General features: G+C 48.6%; 6 protein-coding genes and 1 non-coding gene across 7 annotated transcripts; 3 read left to right on the top strand and 4 right to left on the bottom strand.

The window, feature by feature from the left end:
* Positions 1-652: 652 nt before the first annotated feature.
* On the bottom strand, positions 653-2,375 carry BO88DRAFT_479082 (nucleic acid/nucleotide deaminase domain-containing protein; the record flags this gene model as incomplete). The annotated part of the gene is made up of 1 exon (XM_025712065.1): positions 653-2,375. The coding sequence occupies one exon, from the start codon at positions 2,373-2,375 to the stop codon at positions 867-869; it is 1,509 nt and encodes a 502-aa protein (XP_025564828.1). The 3' UTR covers positions 653-866.
* Positions 2,376-3,479: 1,104 nt separating this feature from the next.
* Positions 3,480-4,619, top strand: BO88DRAFT_242398 (uncharacterized protein). Its single transcript, XM_025702152.1, has 2 exons — positions 3,480-4,454; positions 4,513-4,619. The coding sequence occupies exon 1, from the start codon at positions 3,585-3,587 to the stop codon at positions 4,407-4,409; it is 825 nt and encodes a 274-aa protein (XP_025564829.1). The 5' UTR covers positions 3,480-3,584; the 3' UTR covers positions 4,410-4,454; positions 4,513-4,619.
* A 2,833-nt stretch (positions 4,620-7,452) lies between these two features.
* On the bottom strand, positions 7,453-8,020 carry BO88DRAFT_423835 (uncharacterized protein; the record flags this gene model as incomplete). Its single annotated transcript, XM_025708691.1, has 2 exons — positions 7,453-7,573; positions 7,626-8,020. 2 exons carry the CDS (start codon positions 8,018-8,020, stop codon positions 7,453-7,455), a joined length of 516 nt encoding a protein of 171 aa, XP_025564830.1.
* A 194-nt stretch (positions 8,021-8,214) lies between these two features.
* BO88DRAFT_t88 lies at positions 8,215-8,286 on the bottom strand. Its single transcript has one exon. It is a non-coding gene; the product is annotated as a tRNA-Ala (tRNA).
* Positions 8,287-9,383: 1,097 nt separating this feature from the next.
* On the top strand, positions 9,384-10,842 carry BO88DRAFT_486392 (SDR family oxidoreductase; the record flags this gene model as incomplete). Its single annotated transcript, XM_025712444.1, has 5 exons — positions 9,384-9,484; positions 9,550-9,832; positions 9,906-10,089; positions 10,166-10,425; positions 10,486-10,842. 5 exons carry the CDS (start codon positions 9,384-9,386, stop codon positions 10,816-10,818), a joined length of 1,161 nt encoding a protein of 386 aa, XP_025564831.1. The 3' UTR covers positions 10,819-10,842.
* Positions 10,843-10,970: 128 nt separating this feature from the next.
* On the bottom strand, positions 10,971-14,100 carry BO88DRAFT_384543 (fungal specific transcription factor domain-containing protein; the record flags this gene model as incomplete). Its single annotated transcript, XM_025704708.1, has 5 exons — positions 13,690-14,100; positions 13,523-13,636; positions 12,760-13,398; positions 11,976-12,435; positions 10,971-11,921 (listed from the first exon to the last, which is right to left on the bottom strand). Exons 1-5 carry the CDS (start codon positions 13,920-13,922, stop codon positions 10,971-10,973), a joined length of 2,397 nt encoding a protein of 798 aa, XP_025564832.1. The 5' UTR covers positions 13,923-14,100.
* A 25-nt stretch (positions 14,101-14,125) lies between these two features.
* Positions 14,126-15,024, top strand: BO88DRAFT_433848 (uncharacterized protein; the record flags this gene model as incomplete). Its single annotated transcript, XM_025709450.1, has 2 exons — positions 14,126-14,416; positions 14,504-15,024. The coding sequence occupies exons 1-2, from the start codon at positions 14,251-14,253 to the stop codon at positions 15,022-15,024; spliced, it is 687 nt and encodes a 228-aa protein (XP_025564833.1). The 5' UTR covers positions 14,126-14,250.
* Positions 15,025-15,243: the final 219 nt, after the last annotated feature.

The following is a 15,243-nucleotide window of genomic DNA, read 5'->3' on the forward strand; positions in this document are numbered from 1 at the left end:
TCAGGAAAAAGCCACACCGAGAGCTCTAGCATTTAGCAGGACTTACTGTTCTTTTATTCCTATTTTATTTTTTCCCAAAAAAAGAGAGCTAAATAGCACCATGTTATCACAGAGATCCCATGCTCGGCAGACTGGACGCCGATATGGTATCGTAATCCCCTGGCTCTACAGCTAACAGGTCACATAACAAAGTGCTTAACATGTTCTTACAACCTTTCACCCTTCATTTGAGGTAGATATGTTGTTACAACATCCAACACACCCTTCGCGCCTCCCGACACCTCATACACCCCCATTTCCTTCGTGACTCCAAACTCCGCATCCAATATTCAACTCATAAGCGTCCCATTTCCCTGGATCGCCACCAATTTGAAAAACGTATTACATTGGTTACTCCTCCGCCAGACAGAATGGACTATCTCAACGAAGATATTACTCCGTGTGCATCACTCACAGCGGAAAGCAAAAATCCAATTGCTAGCGTATTTATCTTTATTCCTTTTACGTTTAAATTCCATCAGGTCGACCTCATCCCCTAACGAAGCTTTACGTTAGGATCCAGACTGACTTGTCTCGGTTACACTCTTCCCTCCCAAAAGCCCCTAGCGAAGTGCGCCCACACACTCTCAATTATGGAAAAGCGGGAACTGGTGTGAGACGGGAATTCTAAGTAGTCAGTTAGCCCAGGTCAATGACATCCTCGCTACGGTCCCAACTCGCGTGGAAACAGTTATATCTTAGGTTCGATGGTTCCATCAAGGCGGTTCAGACTGAGTAGTCTGCCGATGATAACAACAGCGAGCGACGGTTCCGAGTACCAACCCCATTCAATCAAGGCAACTGCCCCAAGTTATGATCAAAAAAAATCATGTACATTTTGACTCCCAATCAAGCCTTAACGCCGTTCTCTTCACCAATATGCAGACACTGTTGTGATTCCGTATCGACATTTCACTTTTCAGGGATCCCACATCCACGGATAAAGGTGGACGAGGTCCACTCTGCAAATCTTCCATCTCTTCCGCAGTGAGCCATCTAACACTGTATTTGATACCTTGCAGCCCCTTCGCGTATTCTATCGTAAGCCTTATCGGGTCAGCGATATAGCATGCCGAGCTACCGCCTGGCTCGATGGTGTTATGCAACACGATGCCCTGCGACAGCTCTCGCTTGCTAATAATCTTGCTGTCTGAATCCTGTCCTTCCACTGTAGACGGGAAATCTAGATCTATTGTGTTGCCATCGCATGCTGCGCCACAAGGAATACTTGCGTGGCTTGGGTTCCCAGACTCTGGCTCTTTGTGTGGCTTATCAGTCATCTGGGATTGGAGCCGAATACTCCTTCCGCACGACAGCTGCCCTAAGTCGGGTTGCGTCAAGCCAGATTTGGTTGTCTCTGAGATGGGAATGGTGAGGAGGGTGCTTTCGTTGGGGGGCGGGTATGTCGTTTTTCGTTGTCTGGCGAAAAGCATAGATAGGCTCTCCCTGATAGAGTTCTCGAGCGCCTTGTTGAAGCGTTCCTCTAATTCTTTTACCTGAGGTACGGTCGGCAGTCGCCAACCGGGGTACAATCTGCCATGGCATCTCGGCGTATGCATTTGCTTGTGCAGGCAAATGAAAGCGCTGCATAAAAAGCAGGCGTCTTTGCTTGAGCAGACGACACGGGGAAACAATTTCGGCCTTTGTAGTTCGCAGTAGATGACTATCTGGACCTCCGCATGAATCTTAGATTCTCGGAGTGTCCTGTGTACCTGTCCCGAAAACAGGGATGCAGCTTGCGCCTCGGTGTAGCCCAGAAGATGATAAACCCGGTTCAACCGCTTCCGGTCAGAGTATTGATGATCTATTCGAGCAGCGCAAGATTCTATGTCCAGAGTGTATGTGCCGTTCGATGGGATACAAAATGCGTCCTTCGGAAGCTTGACGGGAATTGCTCTCATATATCGAGCTACACGGAACCTTTTTGCTATTCGTCGAAGTATCCTAGGAGCCTCGGCGTACCGGGAGGCTTTTGCGATGGCGTTCAGGAAGCTTTTCTTCGCCTCGTCCTGTAGTTCAGATGTCGGTATCTCGTTAAGCAGGTCACTGAGCTGTTTCACTTGGTGTAATTGGCTTATTCCCCTGACCAATCCACGCAGACGAGCGACAGTCTGATGACCCTGCCACGAATCTATCAAACTCGTAACTTCTGTGGCTTTATCTCTGAAGAGTAGTGCAGTACCTCTAAGAGATTCACTCGCGCCAGGCCTCGCCGCGACTCGCTTGGTACACCTTATCACATTCTGCAAGATCTCCCTTATTGGTTTCTTCGATTTCCTGGTCTGCTTTCTACTCGCTCTCAAACCCAACCTGTAGAGAATGCGTAACGAACACATGTCGACTATATTGGCGAACAAGGCTTCCTCGATAGCTAACGGGTTTTCTAATTCGTTATCAGTCTTGCAGAATAGCAATAAAGTCTGTGCCACTCACGTTCTATTACAGTTTGCAATATGGCAAAGATCATATTAAATCTCTCCTCTAAGGCATGGAGAATGGAATCACCGTCAGACCATTTGGCTTTATTTATCGCGATAAGTACGTTCAACCTGTCGGTGTCCTGTTCGACGCAGATGGCCGGGATATGGTTAGGGTCCTCCTCCGTTTGTGCTAAAAAAGCCAGAGTTCCGACTAAGCTCCGCTCTTTATCGACTGACAAGTTGTAATTCATTGCTGAATCCAAGTGCTCTGGAGTATTTGATGACGGCACTGTAGGAATGGCTTGGAGGGGGCTTGTACTGGAAGCTGAGTGAAGGACGGATAGCAGAGCAATATTTTCCGCGCGGGAAATGGCTGGGATAACTGGGGCAGTCTCCATCGAGATCATAAGCTGTCAAATGAGATACTGAAGTCATATCAACTTATGAAGGCCTAGGGGGTACATAGATATTATCCCTCTATTATTTCCACCGACGAAAGCTGGCCTAGCACGAATCGAGCACAAACCGACAGCTCAAAATCTGCCCCGCCATCCTCAGATAAGATCATGGCCATGTCTCGCAAGGTCATTGGTACTTATGAGAATTTGGTGTAGGCAGGAGTTTGCATTTGGACCAGGGTCTGGCCAACGTAAGGCTTGGGCCTGCTTGGGCCCATATTCTCCTGGCCCTCTTGTCGTATAGCCCTATTGGGTCGTATCTAGGGAGACGAACTTGACAATCAGCGGGCGACTCATCAATGTAAAAATGTCTCCCTATGCTACGCTCTTTCCTTCGAAAAGAATAATCCATTAATGGAAGAGAGATTGGGCTGCGGGCTCTGTCACATGTATCTCAATTACATCAGCACCCCAGATAAGCAGGACGTTGTGATTGGCGTAGTTTCACATGTGCGTTGTGACAGCTGTGCATGAAAGGTTCCAAAGAGGAGGGGTAGGGAAAGCTGTCACTACGGTGCCTAACGAGAGCATAAGGTATATTTGGTGGACGGAACCCAGTGGCTTTCCACATCCATCACTTATACAGACCGAATCTACAAAACAACCGGCATCAACTTTATTACTTCCACTTTCATATCTTGACTTTCTCATTTCTATCAAGCCAAAGATGAACCCCCTCACCTCTTCGCCAACAGAGGTATGTCTGGGCGTTGCCGTTGACCATCGAATACGTTCCCTCTTCAAACCTATCCGCATTCAAACGCAGGTCAGAATGCAAGGAGACGATTCACATGCACAACTTTTAGAAACACTTGCTAGGGAACGAACAGACAGATATATATCTAAAGATGAAATTGATATAACTCTTGAATTATCCGGGCCGCAGACCGTGGGGGGGGTCACTGTGGTGCTACAGCAGCCGGCGAGGTTTCATCCCTACTCCGAGGGATTAGAAGCTGTACTTGACTACTCAGCAACCTTTTCTACAATCGATGAAGCGTTTAGTGCTGTCTCGTGTGGGTCTATATCGATAAGGAGCTCAACGTTGTCTTTAATCGACTCCCTACCATATGTCGGACCGGACGACGACCTTTCGAGCGAAGAAAAATTGAGAGTACGCCGAGTCACCAGCCACATAATCATTAGGAAAGATCCGGATGTTCTGCTTTGTATGTGGCGGCAAGCTGAGGATCACGAAATCACTCGAGAGATGTCTAAGTTTCGAAGCTTAGGGGTCGGGCGTGATTTTGACCGACCAACGGTTACTTTGCGTCCTGGATCGGTTGCCGAAAGAGTGAACTCGTTCCATCCGAGTTTTGCAATAAACTACAATCCCTACGACAGTTGCTTTCGTCAACTATTGCTTTTAAACGTCGCGAAAGCATGTCGTGTATATGAAGGGACCTGGAACGAAGAAGAGTGGATGAATGACCTGAAGAAGAGGTGCAGAGATGAAGCCAAAGCCGGAATAAGTATAACACCCTATTGTTAGCCTAACAGGCAGTCTTTGCTAACTTCACTTAGACCTATGTAAAGCGTACGCAATCTACCTTAACAGGGACTTAAAGTGAATAACACTTACATATAACTTTTAGGGACCTGAAGTATTGCGGCAGCCATTTGAGATCTCAGTTGGATCAGATAAGGGAATGGACTGTCCATTTGGTTGTCGGCAACCAAAGCAGTCAAACAAAAAGCATATACAACGATCTTCTAGGAGAGCGGTTATCGGAGCGATTTAATGATGCAAGCCTATGTCTTTGGGAGCTTTGGTATCAAGATACTGCTATCCCTCCGGATGATATCACACCTGAAAGCCGTACGGAGATAACGACTGGTGGAATACATTGCTATATGCTTCTGACGGGGATTATTTGCGCCATCCGTGGTCATCGACGTATCTCAAGCGGCACGAGCTGCGGTGTCTACGAACCAGACTCTTTAAAGGGCCTTATCAACAGTCTTCTCACGGTCCCACGATCCCCTGCTCATCGAAATCTCTGGACAATTTTGGGACGGTTTCTCGAGAATCTCAATCTGTCGTTCACCAAGGCGGATAGGGGGAAGGCTTACAACTTTTCCTTCAAAGATATCTCTGATTTGTTCTTATCGGTTGCGGTGAGCGTGGAAAATACGCTCCAAGATTTACTGAGCAACGGAGATGACCAAGTTGTAGAGACACAAGGACTTGAAGACGGCATAGCTGACTTGAGATTGTGATCTTTGATAACTGCTACATAGAGAATATCTCTTCGCGGGACATTGACACATTGGTACCGCAGTGCTTCTTGGATAGCTAGATAGCGATGGTATATCGTTGAACTATGCTAATCTCGTTATTCCTGTGACATGGTACAAGAATAATGCTGCCTGGAATGATCAGCGTGGCTGTGCAATTCGCCAAGTGTTCGGGCGTTTCACTAAAAGAGTCAGCGGCGAATTGTGGAAGAGTGTCCGCCATCATGTGAACCTTAGTGGGTCACTGGTGGGGTGGCTCGCGCGACCCGGGTGATTGCTCACCCTGTCTATTGTGCACTCACCCTAAAATCACCCCTGGTCGCGCGACCAAAAGCGGCCTCACCCAACTGCTCACCCAGGTGGCAGCCACCCGCCTTTAGGCCGCGTTCAAGCCACACGCCGGGAGGTTAGTAGTTGGGTGGGTGACCACCAGCGAATCCCTTCTGTTGTATGTTTTTTGGCTCAATTTTTATTGAGCTATCAATCAAGTCAACACAAGGAGTTAATTTTTGGTTGCGATTGTAATAGAAATTTTGCGCTAAATGAGAATAGGTTTTACGAAGGAAATATTGACCGAGGTAGGGCTCTACAATTAACGCTTCTGAATGGCGATAGGAACGCCAATCTCGCTGTAAGATCAAGAGACACATTCTACTTATCCGAAAAGGGCTTGGAGAGGGTCAAGCTTATCCATCGCAGCATTCTGTGAGGCATGCCTTTACACCCTGGTTGGATCACTGGTTATCTGACCTGCGTGCGAGTACATATGCATGCATCTCTCCTTGTACCACAGCCTCATGACCAAGTTCAGCCCCAAACCCCATAGACCCACCAATCAGTGCAGGTTCTCTTGAGTCTTGACACTGCTGCGGCCCGTGTAATCCTTCCGCGACCCAAGCTCTAAAGCTTCGCCCAGATCCACTGGCTATCCACCATGTCCACTACGGGATACATCCACTCCATCCAGTGTTCAGTCATGGGGCGTCCCACCGCTGATGGGTCGCCAATTACCCACTAATACGCCGTACACAACAAAACTCTCCCTTGTTTGGCCCTTCAGATTCATTGGGAGTCTCGCATGCGCCGCAAGTTCTACAGCTTGCGCTTCAAATCTTCCAGGCTCTTCTCTAGTGGGCTAGAGATCAGCCTCACATCAGCACTACCCAGGTATCAGGGAGTATAGTCACGTGCAGACTCATACCTGCTCGAGCCGGGCGATTTGACGTGCCGTAAGACGCATCAGCATCGATGGCTTGGGGCGCGGATTAAGGAATTGTCAATTTCGAGATGCACAGACCTCGTGACTGGATCAATAATCACCATAGATCTTTTGCCAGTCGGTTGCAGCTCATGCGCGGCTAACATGAGAAGGCTGGGATATGGACATCATTGGACCGAGCTTCCTACGGCTAGCCGGTGTCTGGGAAGAGGCGGCCTTTAACGCGACTACTTAAGCTCCAGTCACTACCATTATTATTGCAAGAAGCCTGACAAGACAGGTGAGATCCAGTATCCGGAAGTCTTACTATCTCCTATCCGGGCAGGATGGAGGCCTCTCGCAAACAGACTCTTCCCCTCTTGCCCCCGGGGCGTGACGTCTTATGCTTGTTCATAGTAGAGCCTTCTGATCTGTGCCTTGGAACTCGTTGGCATGAGCTCTAATTTGAAAGAGGCGCTCAAATTCCCTCGAATTTCCAGTAGTACTTCGTCTCTTATTCCCCAAAGAAAATCCCGTCACTAATCGAGTCTCACTTAATTGCAGTGTCTCATTTCAGTTGCATAATGAATTTTTCCGATACCGCTGCATCCTGGGCACAAGATGCAGAAGAACACCGCGGAAAGCGTTTGCTTCCACACGTCATCGATTAATTCGCGCATGAGGAACCTGAACGGGTCTTTATTTGCATCCCAAATCCAGTGATGTTACTGATAGCTTTCGCTATGTGACTATGCATGTCATGGCGCAGCCGTGAATCAAACGGTCTAGTGGATAGATCAAACCTTCCGTCAGACTGTCAGCCTGGATATGCATGGAAGGGAATGTGGTACGGAGTGGGTTGAGGTGCATTGCTAATTACCTCCGGGTACTTTATGGAAGGATTTGAAACAGAAGCATGCGAAGGTGCACCAGGTCTTCTGCTCCTGGGTGCGCAGATGGCTTCCACCGGTGGACAGGACATGGTCTCAGTTGGCCAGACCTACATTTGCATCTCTAGGGCCGATCATTGAGATATTGTTAGAGAAATGGTGTCAGGACTGTTTTCATCCCCCGAGTTAAATACGACGCTCAACAATTCTCACCTCCCCAAAACCTTTCCCAGGAACCTCCTCTTCTTCTCCTTCACACCCAACGAAACCCTAACATCCCCATTGACCACCTCTGCCTCCACCTTCTCATCCTCCCCCATCCCCCTCATCCTCCCCCATCCCCCTCCTCCTCTTCCAATTCCTCTCCGTATTCGTGACATACCCCTCCCTCCACAACTCCCCATACATCTCCCTCGCCTCCTCTGCCGTCCTAATTCTCAAAATATCATACGTGCTGGCGGCAGTCATAGCGGCATCCCGATCACGGGTACTATCCCCCTCGACAACATGTACATTGACACCTAACGCACGCAACTGCAATCCCCAGAGACTATCTTCCTGCGAGGTCACGAATACGGTGATTCGCGTCGGGGAGACGGGGTACTGCAGGAGATAGGTGAGTGCGTCGGAGTCGACGCCGTAGGGAAGTGGGCCCAGGACGAAGGAGTCGTTGCGGGCGATGGCGGCGGTGAGGAGGGGTGGGTAGTGTGTGTGGAAGTAGATTTCGTTGGGACCGGTGTTGATGGGGCCGGAGATGAAGGCTGTCTGGGAGGGCATGGTGGTGGGAAGGTGAGAGTGGTGGACGGAGGGGGTGAAAGTAAGTTGGTAGATGGGTGATGTGTTGGATTGGGGGTGATGATGGATGATTTGCCTAGGACGAGACTGGCGTAGTGTACTATTTTCTGTGTAGGCAGTATAAGATAGAGGTGGTTGGGAAACGGGTAAAGAAAAGGAAAAAGAAAAAGAAAAAATGGAGCTGCGGGGAATCGAACCCCGGACCTCTCCCATGCTAAGGGAATATTATACCACTAAACCACAGCCCCATTTGATGAAAGATGCAACACATATTTTGTTATATGAGGGAAGCTAACAGCAATCTTTGCACGGATGCCTCATTCGTAAGTAGCGGTCCGGAGTCTTGGGCCACGAAGTGTTTCACCGTTGCTAGCAGAACATGATGCTATAGTTTACACTCCAGCTAACAACTTTTTGGATATAGATACCTTAAATGAGCTATTGACAATATGGTTGATGCTTACTTCTAGTAGAATCGCCGACTCAATGATTGCTCTGACTTGCCGTATGACGATTATATATTTTAGACGGATGTTCATAAGACTACTCGTACTACTAGTAGTACTTTGTGTAACATAACAATTGATCACGCTACACACTACCAGGCAATGTTCAAAGGAGACACTATTAACTTTTACTTCCAATAATCAATGGAAAAAGGTCACATCTCGAATAACTGGACTATCATTCCTGCTGAGGCTGCCGGAACATTGATCATGAGCCTGCCACGGAACTATGGAATTACCCGGAAAAAGCAACGGAACAATCACGGAATAAGCACGGAACTCCAAAGTGACGGAACTACAGCTCCACCCACCCACCAGCCCTAACTCGTCCATCGAGCCAGGAAAGGTTAAATCTATGCTTAACTGGATCCACAGCTGCAGATGATCGGCATCGCCGAGAGGGGCATTTGAGGCCGATGTATCCGCTTATGCTTCGGAGGCAAGCCAAAATTCTCGATGGCGAGGGTTGGTGTTTCCCAGTTGATACAGTGTCCCTAGATAACTGACTGTGGGATTGGGTAGATGGAGAAGTTGACTCGGTCTCATTGAGCAAGATGGGAATGGTACAGACGTCACACCGGTTCAGTAACCAGCCCGACCCAGATGAACGACTCCATATACAGATAACCATTCGCCTCAGCTTCAGATGCCGAAATATCCGTGTCACAGCAAGAAGGCAAGGATCGACTTGTTCCATGACCAAGTCGACATAGCAAGCCCACCATGTCGACCATATAAGAAACACAAACTTCCCATTCCCATTCCTATTCCCATCACAACAATCACCATCCTAACCCCCGACCAATATCCTCACCCAAGCACCACCAACATAACACAGAATGTCTCCCCTCCCCCAAAAAGTCGCCTTCGTAACCGGCGCCAACGGCATCAGTGGCTACGCCATCGTGGAACATCTCATCCGCCAACCCAAACATGAATGGTAACCACCTCTCATCTCTTCACGCCTAGCTACCACCCCACTAACTCGATCATTAAATACTCAAGGTCCAAAATCATCGTCACCTCCCGACGTCCCTTGCCCACGCCGTGGATCGACCCACGAGTGGAATTCGTCGCCGTGGATTTCCTCGAATCCGTGGAAACCACCATCTCTAAGCTCAAGGATATCTGTGCACCCGTGACGCACGCTTATTTCACTTCGTACGTGCACGATGATGATTTCAGGGTTCTGAGGGAGAAGAATGTTCCTCTGTTTAGGAATTTCTTGGATTCCGTGGATGCGGTGTGCCCTGGGTTGCAGAGGGTGAGTTTGCAGACTGGGGGAAAGGTATGTTTCTCATTCTGGAGTTTTCCTGTTGATGAGTGGAAGAAATGGTGGGAGTTGATGCTAACGAATGTAGTACTACGGGGTGCATCTCGGTCCAGTGAAGGTGCCTTTGGAGGAGTCGTTCCCGCGGTACGACGATCAGGGGTACAATTTCTATTACAACCAGGAAGATTATCTGAGGCAAGTGCAGAAGAGAAGGAATGCCTGGTCGCATAATATTATCCGACCAAATGCGATCAATGGATTTGCTCCGCATGGTGGGTTCATTTATCCATCCACCTATACCATTCCCTGTGGTGAGACACCTAGGCTAATGCTGTCTGGAACGTCCAGCAAACGGAATGTCAGAGGCCTTGACCATCGCCATCTACATGCTCATCTGCAGGGAGCTCAACCAGCCAGCGACATTCCCTGGAAATGAGTACTTCTGGAACTCCATCGATGATAATTCGTACGCACCGAGCCTGGCGGATCTCACAGTCTGGGCTTCTTCGCAAGAACACTGCAGGGATGAGGTCTTCAATCACGTCAATGGTGATGTTTTTGTGTGGAAGCATATGTGGCAGGATGTAGCCAAATATTTTGGAGTCGAGGTATGGTGCTTTTCTTCATAGTAGCGTTGCCACATACAGGCTAACCGTGTGGTTCTGTAGGTACCAGAACCCAAGTTTGAAAAGGCCGCTGGCCAGGCAAAGACCTTGAGCAATGAGATTGATATGGTGGAATGGGCAAAGGATAAACGTGCAGTCTGGGAGACTGTCGTCCAGAAGCACGGAGGCAAGGTCGAGGCATTTGATTGGGGCACGTGGGGTTTCTTTAACTGGGCAACGGGCAAGTCGTGGTTGACGATTTCGTCCATCAACAAGGCCAGAAAGTATGGCTGGCAGCGACACGATAATACTTTCGACACCTGGATCGAAACTTACAGGTCGTTCGAGAATGCTGGTGTCTTGCCGTCGCACGCTTCACTGGCTCGAGCGGGGTAGACTTGGGATATGCATTTGATGATCACCAGCCCCGTTCGTGAAGGGACATGAGAATGAGGGGGCGAAAAGATCAGACTCCTCACATGGCAATCATAGAAGTGTGAGCGATGAAGAGAGAGAAAACTTAGTCGGCTATTAGTCTCTGCAAGGCATCACGTGTATTGACCATGTATAAAATCAGAGTTGACATAATTGCCGAACAAAGCTTCTAGCCATTCCATTTCCCCAAATCCACTATCTCCGAAGTCTCCAACCGTCACTTCGTTATGCATAGCCAAGGGTCTCGAAGTAGTATGACTGGCGCCCGCACCGCCTTCTGGCTGGTCATTTGGTAAGGGGTGTATGCATGCAGGACCTTGTGTAGGATGCATTCCAAATCCACTACCAATCGGAACGCCTTCCTCAAAGTCAAAGTCAGACATGACTAGGCTGGCCAGGCCATCGAATGACAGAACCTGCGTAGGCAAGCAAGGCTCAATAATATCTGGCCTGTACAAAGGTGGAATCTGAGAGGTGGGTTCGCCTCCTACACCCGAACAGACATTCATATCAGGTGGTCCGACAAATTCATGTTTCCCTACTGATGGGTCGCTTGATATTTGGCTTGGGTGAACCATGGAAGAACCTTCGCCACTGTCAATCCCTGTTGGTCGAGCCCGACTATCCAGAACCCCGGGAGCACGAGATGAATGTTTGTATAGTGAGAGTCCCGAGCCCACGACATTGTCATCTTTCAATAACCGAGACGCCATATGCCTCAGCCTTGAAACAACTCGTATTAACTTCCCAGATACCCAAGTTTTGGTGCAATAAGTCTCCAGCAATCGGACGGCATGAACCGTGGCTCCGCCATAGGCAGCCTTGAACGTATTCTCTTTCATTATCAGCCCGAGGGAGGTTATTGTCGCCCCAATTAGGTAGTGTATGAAAGGAAAAGTGAAGATGGCCTTTTCCTCAGGAAACTGAGAGACCTCTTCAATAATGCCATTAGCGATTTGCATGCATGACATTTCGTTCTCGAACGAGTCCAGAGGAGTCCCGTCATGCGAAACAGATGCGCATAGCAGGGGCCTGCGTATCAGAAGGCGAACGGATAGCCACCGCTGGGGATATCAGTAAGGCAAAATCAATGGAAACAAGCAGGCTAAGTGTCATACAGTTCGCATTAGCGCTTGCTGCTTTATCAGCCACCATGGCGTTTCGGCAAGTTGCGTTGCGCGTGGTCCATAGTGGGGATGGGCGAAGTCCTGATGGATATCTTTCTGAGCCCGGAACAACAGGCGTTCAAGATGCTCACGGAGAGGATAGTTGGGAGCCAGGTCCAAGCTTTTAGCGCCATAGAGCCCCTCCCAGACTTTCCCCAAAACTTGGGAGTAGGTTATCATAGCTTTGAAGTAGGGAAACGAAGTGGTATGAGGACCAGTTGCTTCCGACGGTTGAGGCATGTCTAGGACAGCATTGGGGCAATTATGGGACCCAGAGAGCTGGTCATCGTCTACTGGTCGAGGTAAAGGCGTGTCAACATTGACATCTTGGATCAAGAATGGGTGGCCGGTCTCAATAGCCAGGCGACGATCCAAGATGTAAAGACTCCACCACATCCGTCGAGACATTTCACTGTGAAAAGGAGACAAGTTATGTATTACCCTAGATCGGTGTAGCCCAAGATGATGTGCGTGGCTGATAGCAAGAGCTAGAAGCTTTTCGGCCTTTCCAAAAATATCAAGACGAAAAAGATAGATTACCTACGAAAACACGATGTAAGCGTGAATCATGCATATCGCCAGGGGAGGGCTGGAACGAACCATCAAGGCCAGTGTTTGTAGAAGTAGTAGTGAATCTGGGCAGCTTCCGAAACTGTCAAGAAGGTCTCCAATCAACCCATATGCTGCTCCATATAAGCTCCAGCCTGCTGAGTGTCGTCCTTCTCGATTCTCTAACCTTGGTGACTCGGTACACTGTCCAATAGCAATGCATACGAGAAGCTGAGCCAGAGCTATCTCGGAGATCTTTGATTTGTGGATGTCAGGTTCAGAAGACAAAGCGAGACTATTCCACATGGCAGCGTGATTGTTTCGGAGTGTTGGTAGGTGTAAGAACGGATACAAGATATGAATTTCCGTACAAAAGATGCCCAAGGACTTATCCCACTGCGGTCGCTTAGGCTGGATACCGTATGTTAGGAATATGTTTCGGTGAATATTATACTCTGGACTCTTTTCTCCCCTCTCATGATGAGGTGAAGGGGTCAAAATCGGTGTGGAAATTTGAGAATGGGGAGCGTTGGTGGCAGGACCACCGTGGCCTTGAGTTGTCTCCAAGCGTTCCTCGACTTCCTCCAATGCATGTCGGATGGAAGTTTCACCGGAAAAAGAGTTTACCTCATCACGAACAAACGCCTTGTCCTTTGAGGTAGTAAAGGATCCGTTTTCGATGGTGGTCGATCCTGGTCCATCCACCGGGCCTGTTTCTGCATCGATGCTGTCACGCCTATTGAAAGCAGGGCATACAGCATTAATGAGGGACTGCAACTGTCGTTCGACGCGATCCAATCTCGTCAACACATCCTTACCCCTCACACTGAAGCTCCAATTAGAAATAGTTCTCCAAGAAGCGTCACACAGATGCTCTTCAGTGATGGTGGGGTGACAAACGCGGGATTTTCCGTACTGTCAATGTCTTCTCGAGTCATCGATTCCCCCACATGACTTGCAGACATTTCATTTCTAACAGATGTTCGACGTCGTAGATCGATAGCATTCTGGGAGCATCGTCGCCCGCTAAGGAGGCAAGGTTGACAAGGCAAGTTCCCATCGCACTGCGTTCACAATTAGCAGTTGATCATACTTGAACTTTTTTTTGCATCCTCACTTTGACCTTTCGCTGGCGACATTGCATACTGTAGGGTTTGGGTCAGTTGAACGGAAGAAGCCGGAAATGGCCTGAGGCATATTATCATACCATGCCTGAGAGACATATCTACCCCGTCTTTGGCGTTTCGAGTCAGGCAACGCATTGGGCTGATCAGCACCGTGAAGGGGACTGCCATCACCAGAGCGTTTGCTACCCCGTGACTCACGTGTAACTGTTTCTGGCCGCACCATTTGGCTTCAATATCGGAATTTAGCCTGTTGGACAGTAACATGTCGCTTCCAAGGTTGTTTTGCGGGGATCTACCAACGGAAGTTGCCGGAATCACGGAATCAGATAGACCGCCTTCTATTTACAGTACCTTGTTTATGTCCCAGGCAGAACAAGTGCCTGTTTCAGTGAGAAGTGGTGGTGATGTTATTCCCAGTTTGTGACCCTTAAGAGTAAAGAACTTTGTTGTCAGATTTTACCAGAGTTTCGAATTGGAGCTTGACAGTTTCAATGATGAGCGGCATGTACCTGAACAACTCAAATCATTTGCTAGTTTGAATTTCCGTAGCTATGGAAGTCTGGTCCGACATCAAAGGTGCCGTTCCAGCTGAGACCTGTGGAGAAATACCCCCAGAAATTAGAGACGAGATACGCCGTCGTTTTGTTATCAGTCCAGTTGCGCTAAGAGACTATTGGAACAATGAACGTGCAGAGATGGCCTTGGATCGTGGACCATGTTTGTCTCCCAGAAAAAGCCCTTCACCACCTCCATTCCATTACCTATCTATATACTTGTTACTCTGATCTGACTAATGTTTTGAAGGGCAACAACCACAGGATTATCTACTCTCCCTAGATCGGCGCGAAGAGGCATGGATTCAGCAATACGCAACAACAACAACATCGCGATCCGAAGATTGCCCCCAGGCACCCTCAGCAACCCAAAATGACCCAGACAGTCATCTCTCCTTGCTGCACAAATATGCCAAAGTTGCACCCCATCTTCTCCCAACTGACCCTGCTATGAATGCGCCCCATCTCTGGCATACAGATCTGCACGCTGGAAACCTCTTCATTCAAGACGGTAGAGTATCTAGTGTCATAGACTGGCAAGGACAGTGTAGAGCACCACTGATGCTTCAAGGACGTCCTCCACAGCTAGTCCACTATGATGGCGAAATTATCTTGAGAAACCCCGAGAACTTCGACGACCTTGATGCACAGGAAAAGTCTCGGCCCCGAGAACGTATGGGCAAGTCGATGCTGTCCTACTTTATCAACTGCGGATTAAGAATAGGTGCCCCATTCTTTTGGAAGTCTTGGATATCCCTATGGAGAAACTAGAACGGATCCAATTTCTATGATGGGCAATACGTGGGATAACGACATCATTCGATTGCGGGGAAGCTTGATAATGGTGGAAAGGTATTCAAAGTCTTTTCTTTCTTTCTTTAGGGTACAATCCCTTTTGAGTGTTTACTGATCATCCTTCAGATACTGGGAGTCAATGGTATTTGACATCCCCTGTCCCATTTATTTTAAGGAGGAAGAAATACATAACTG

Source organism: Aspergillus vadensis (genome assembly GCF_003184925.1).
Source record: "Aspergillus vadensis CBS 113365 unplaced genomic scaffold BO88scaffold_6, whole genome shotgun sequence".
NCBI lineage: Eukaryota > Fungi > Ascomycota > Eurotiomycetes > Eurotiales > Aspergillaceae > Aspergillus > Aspergillus vadensis.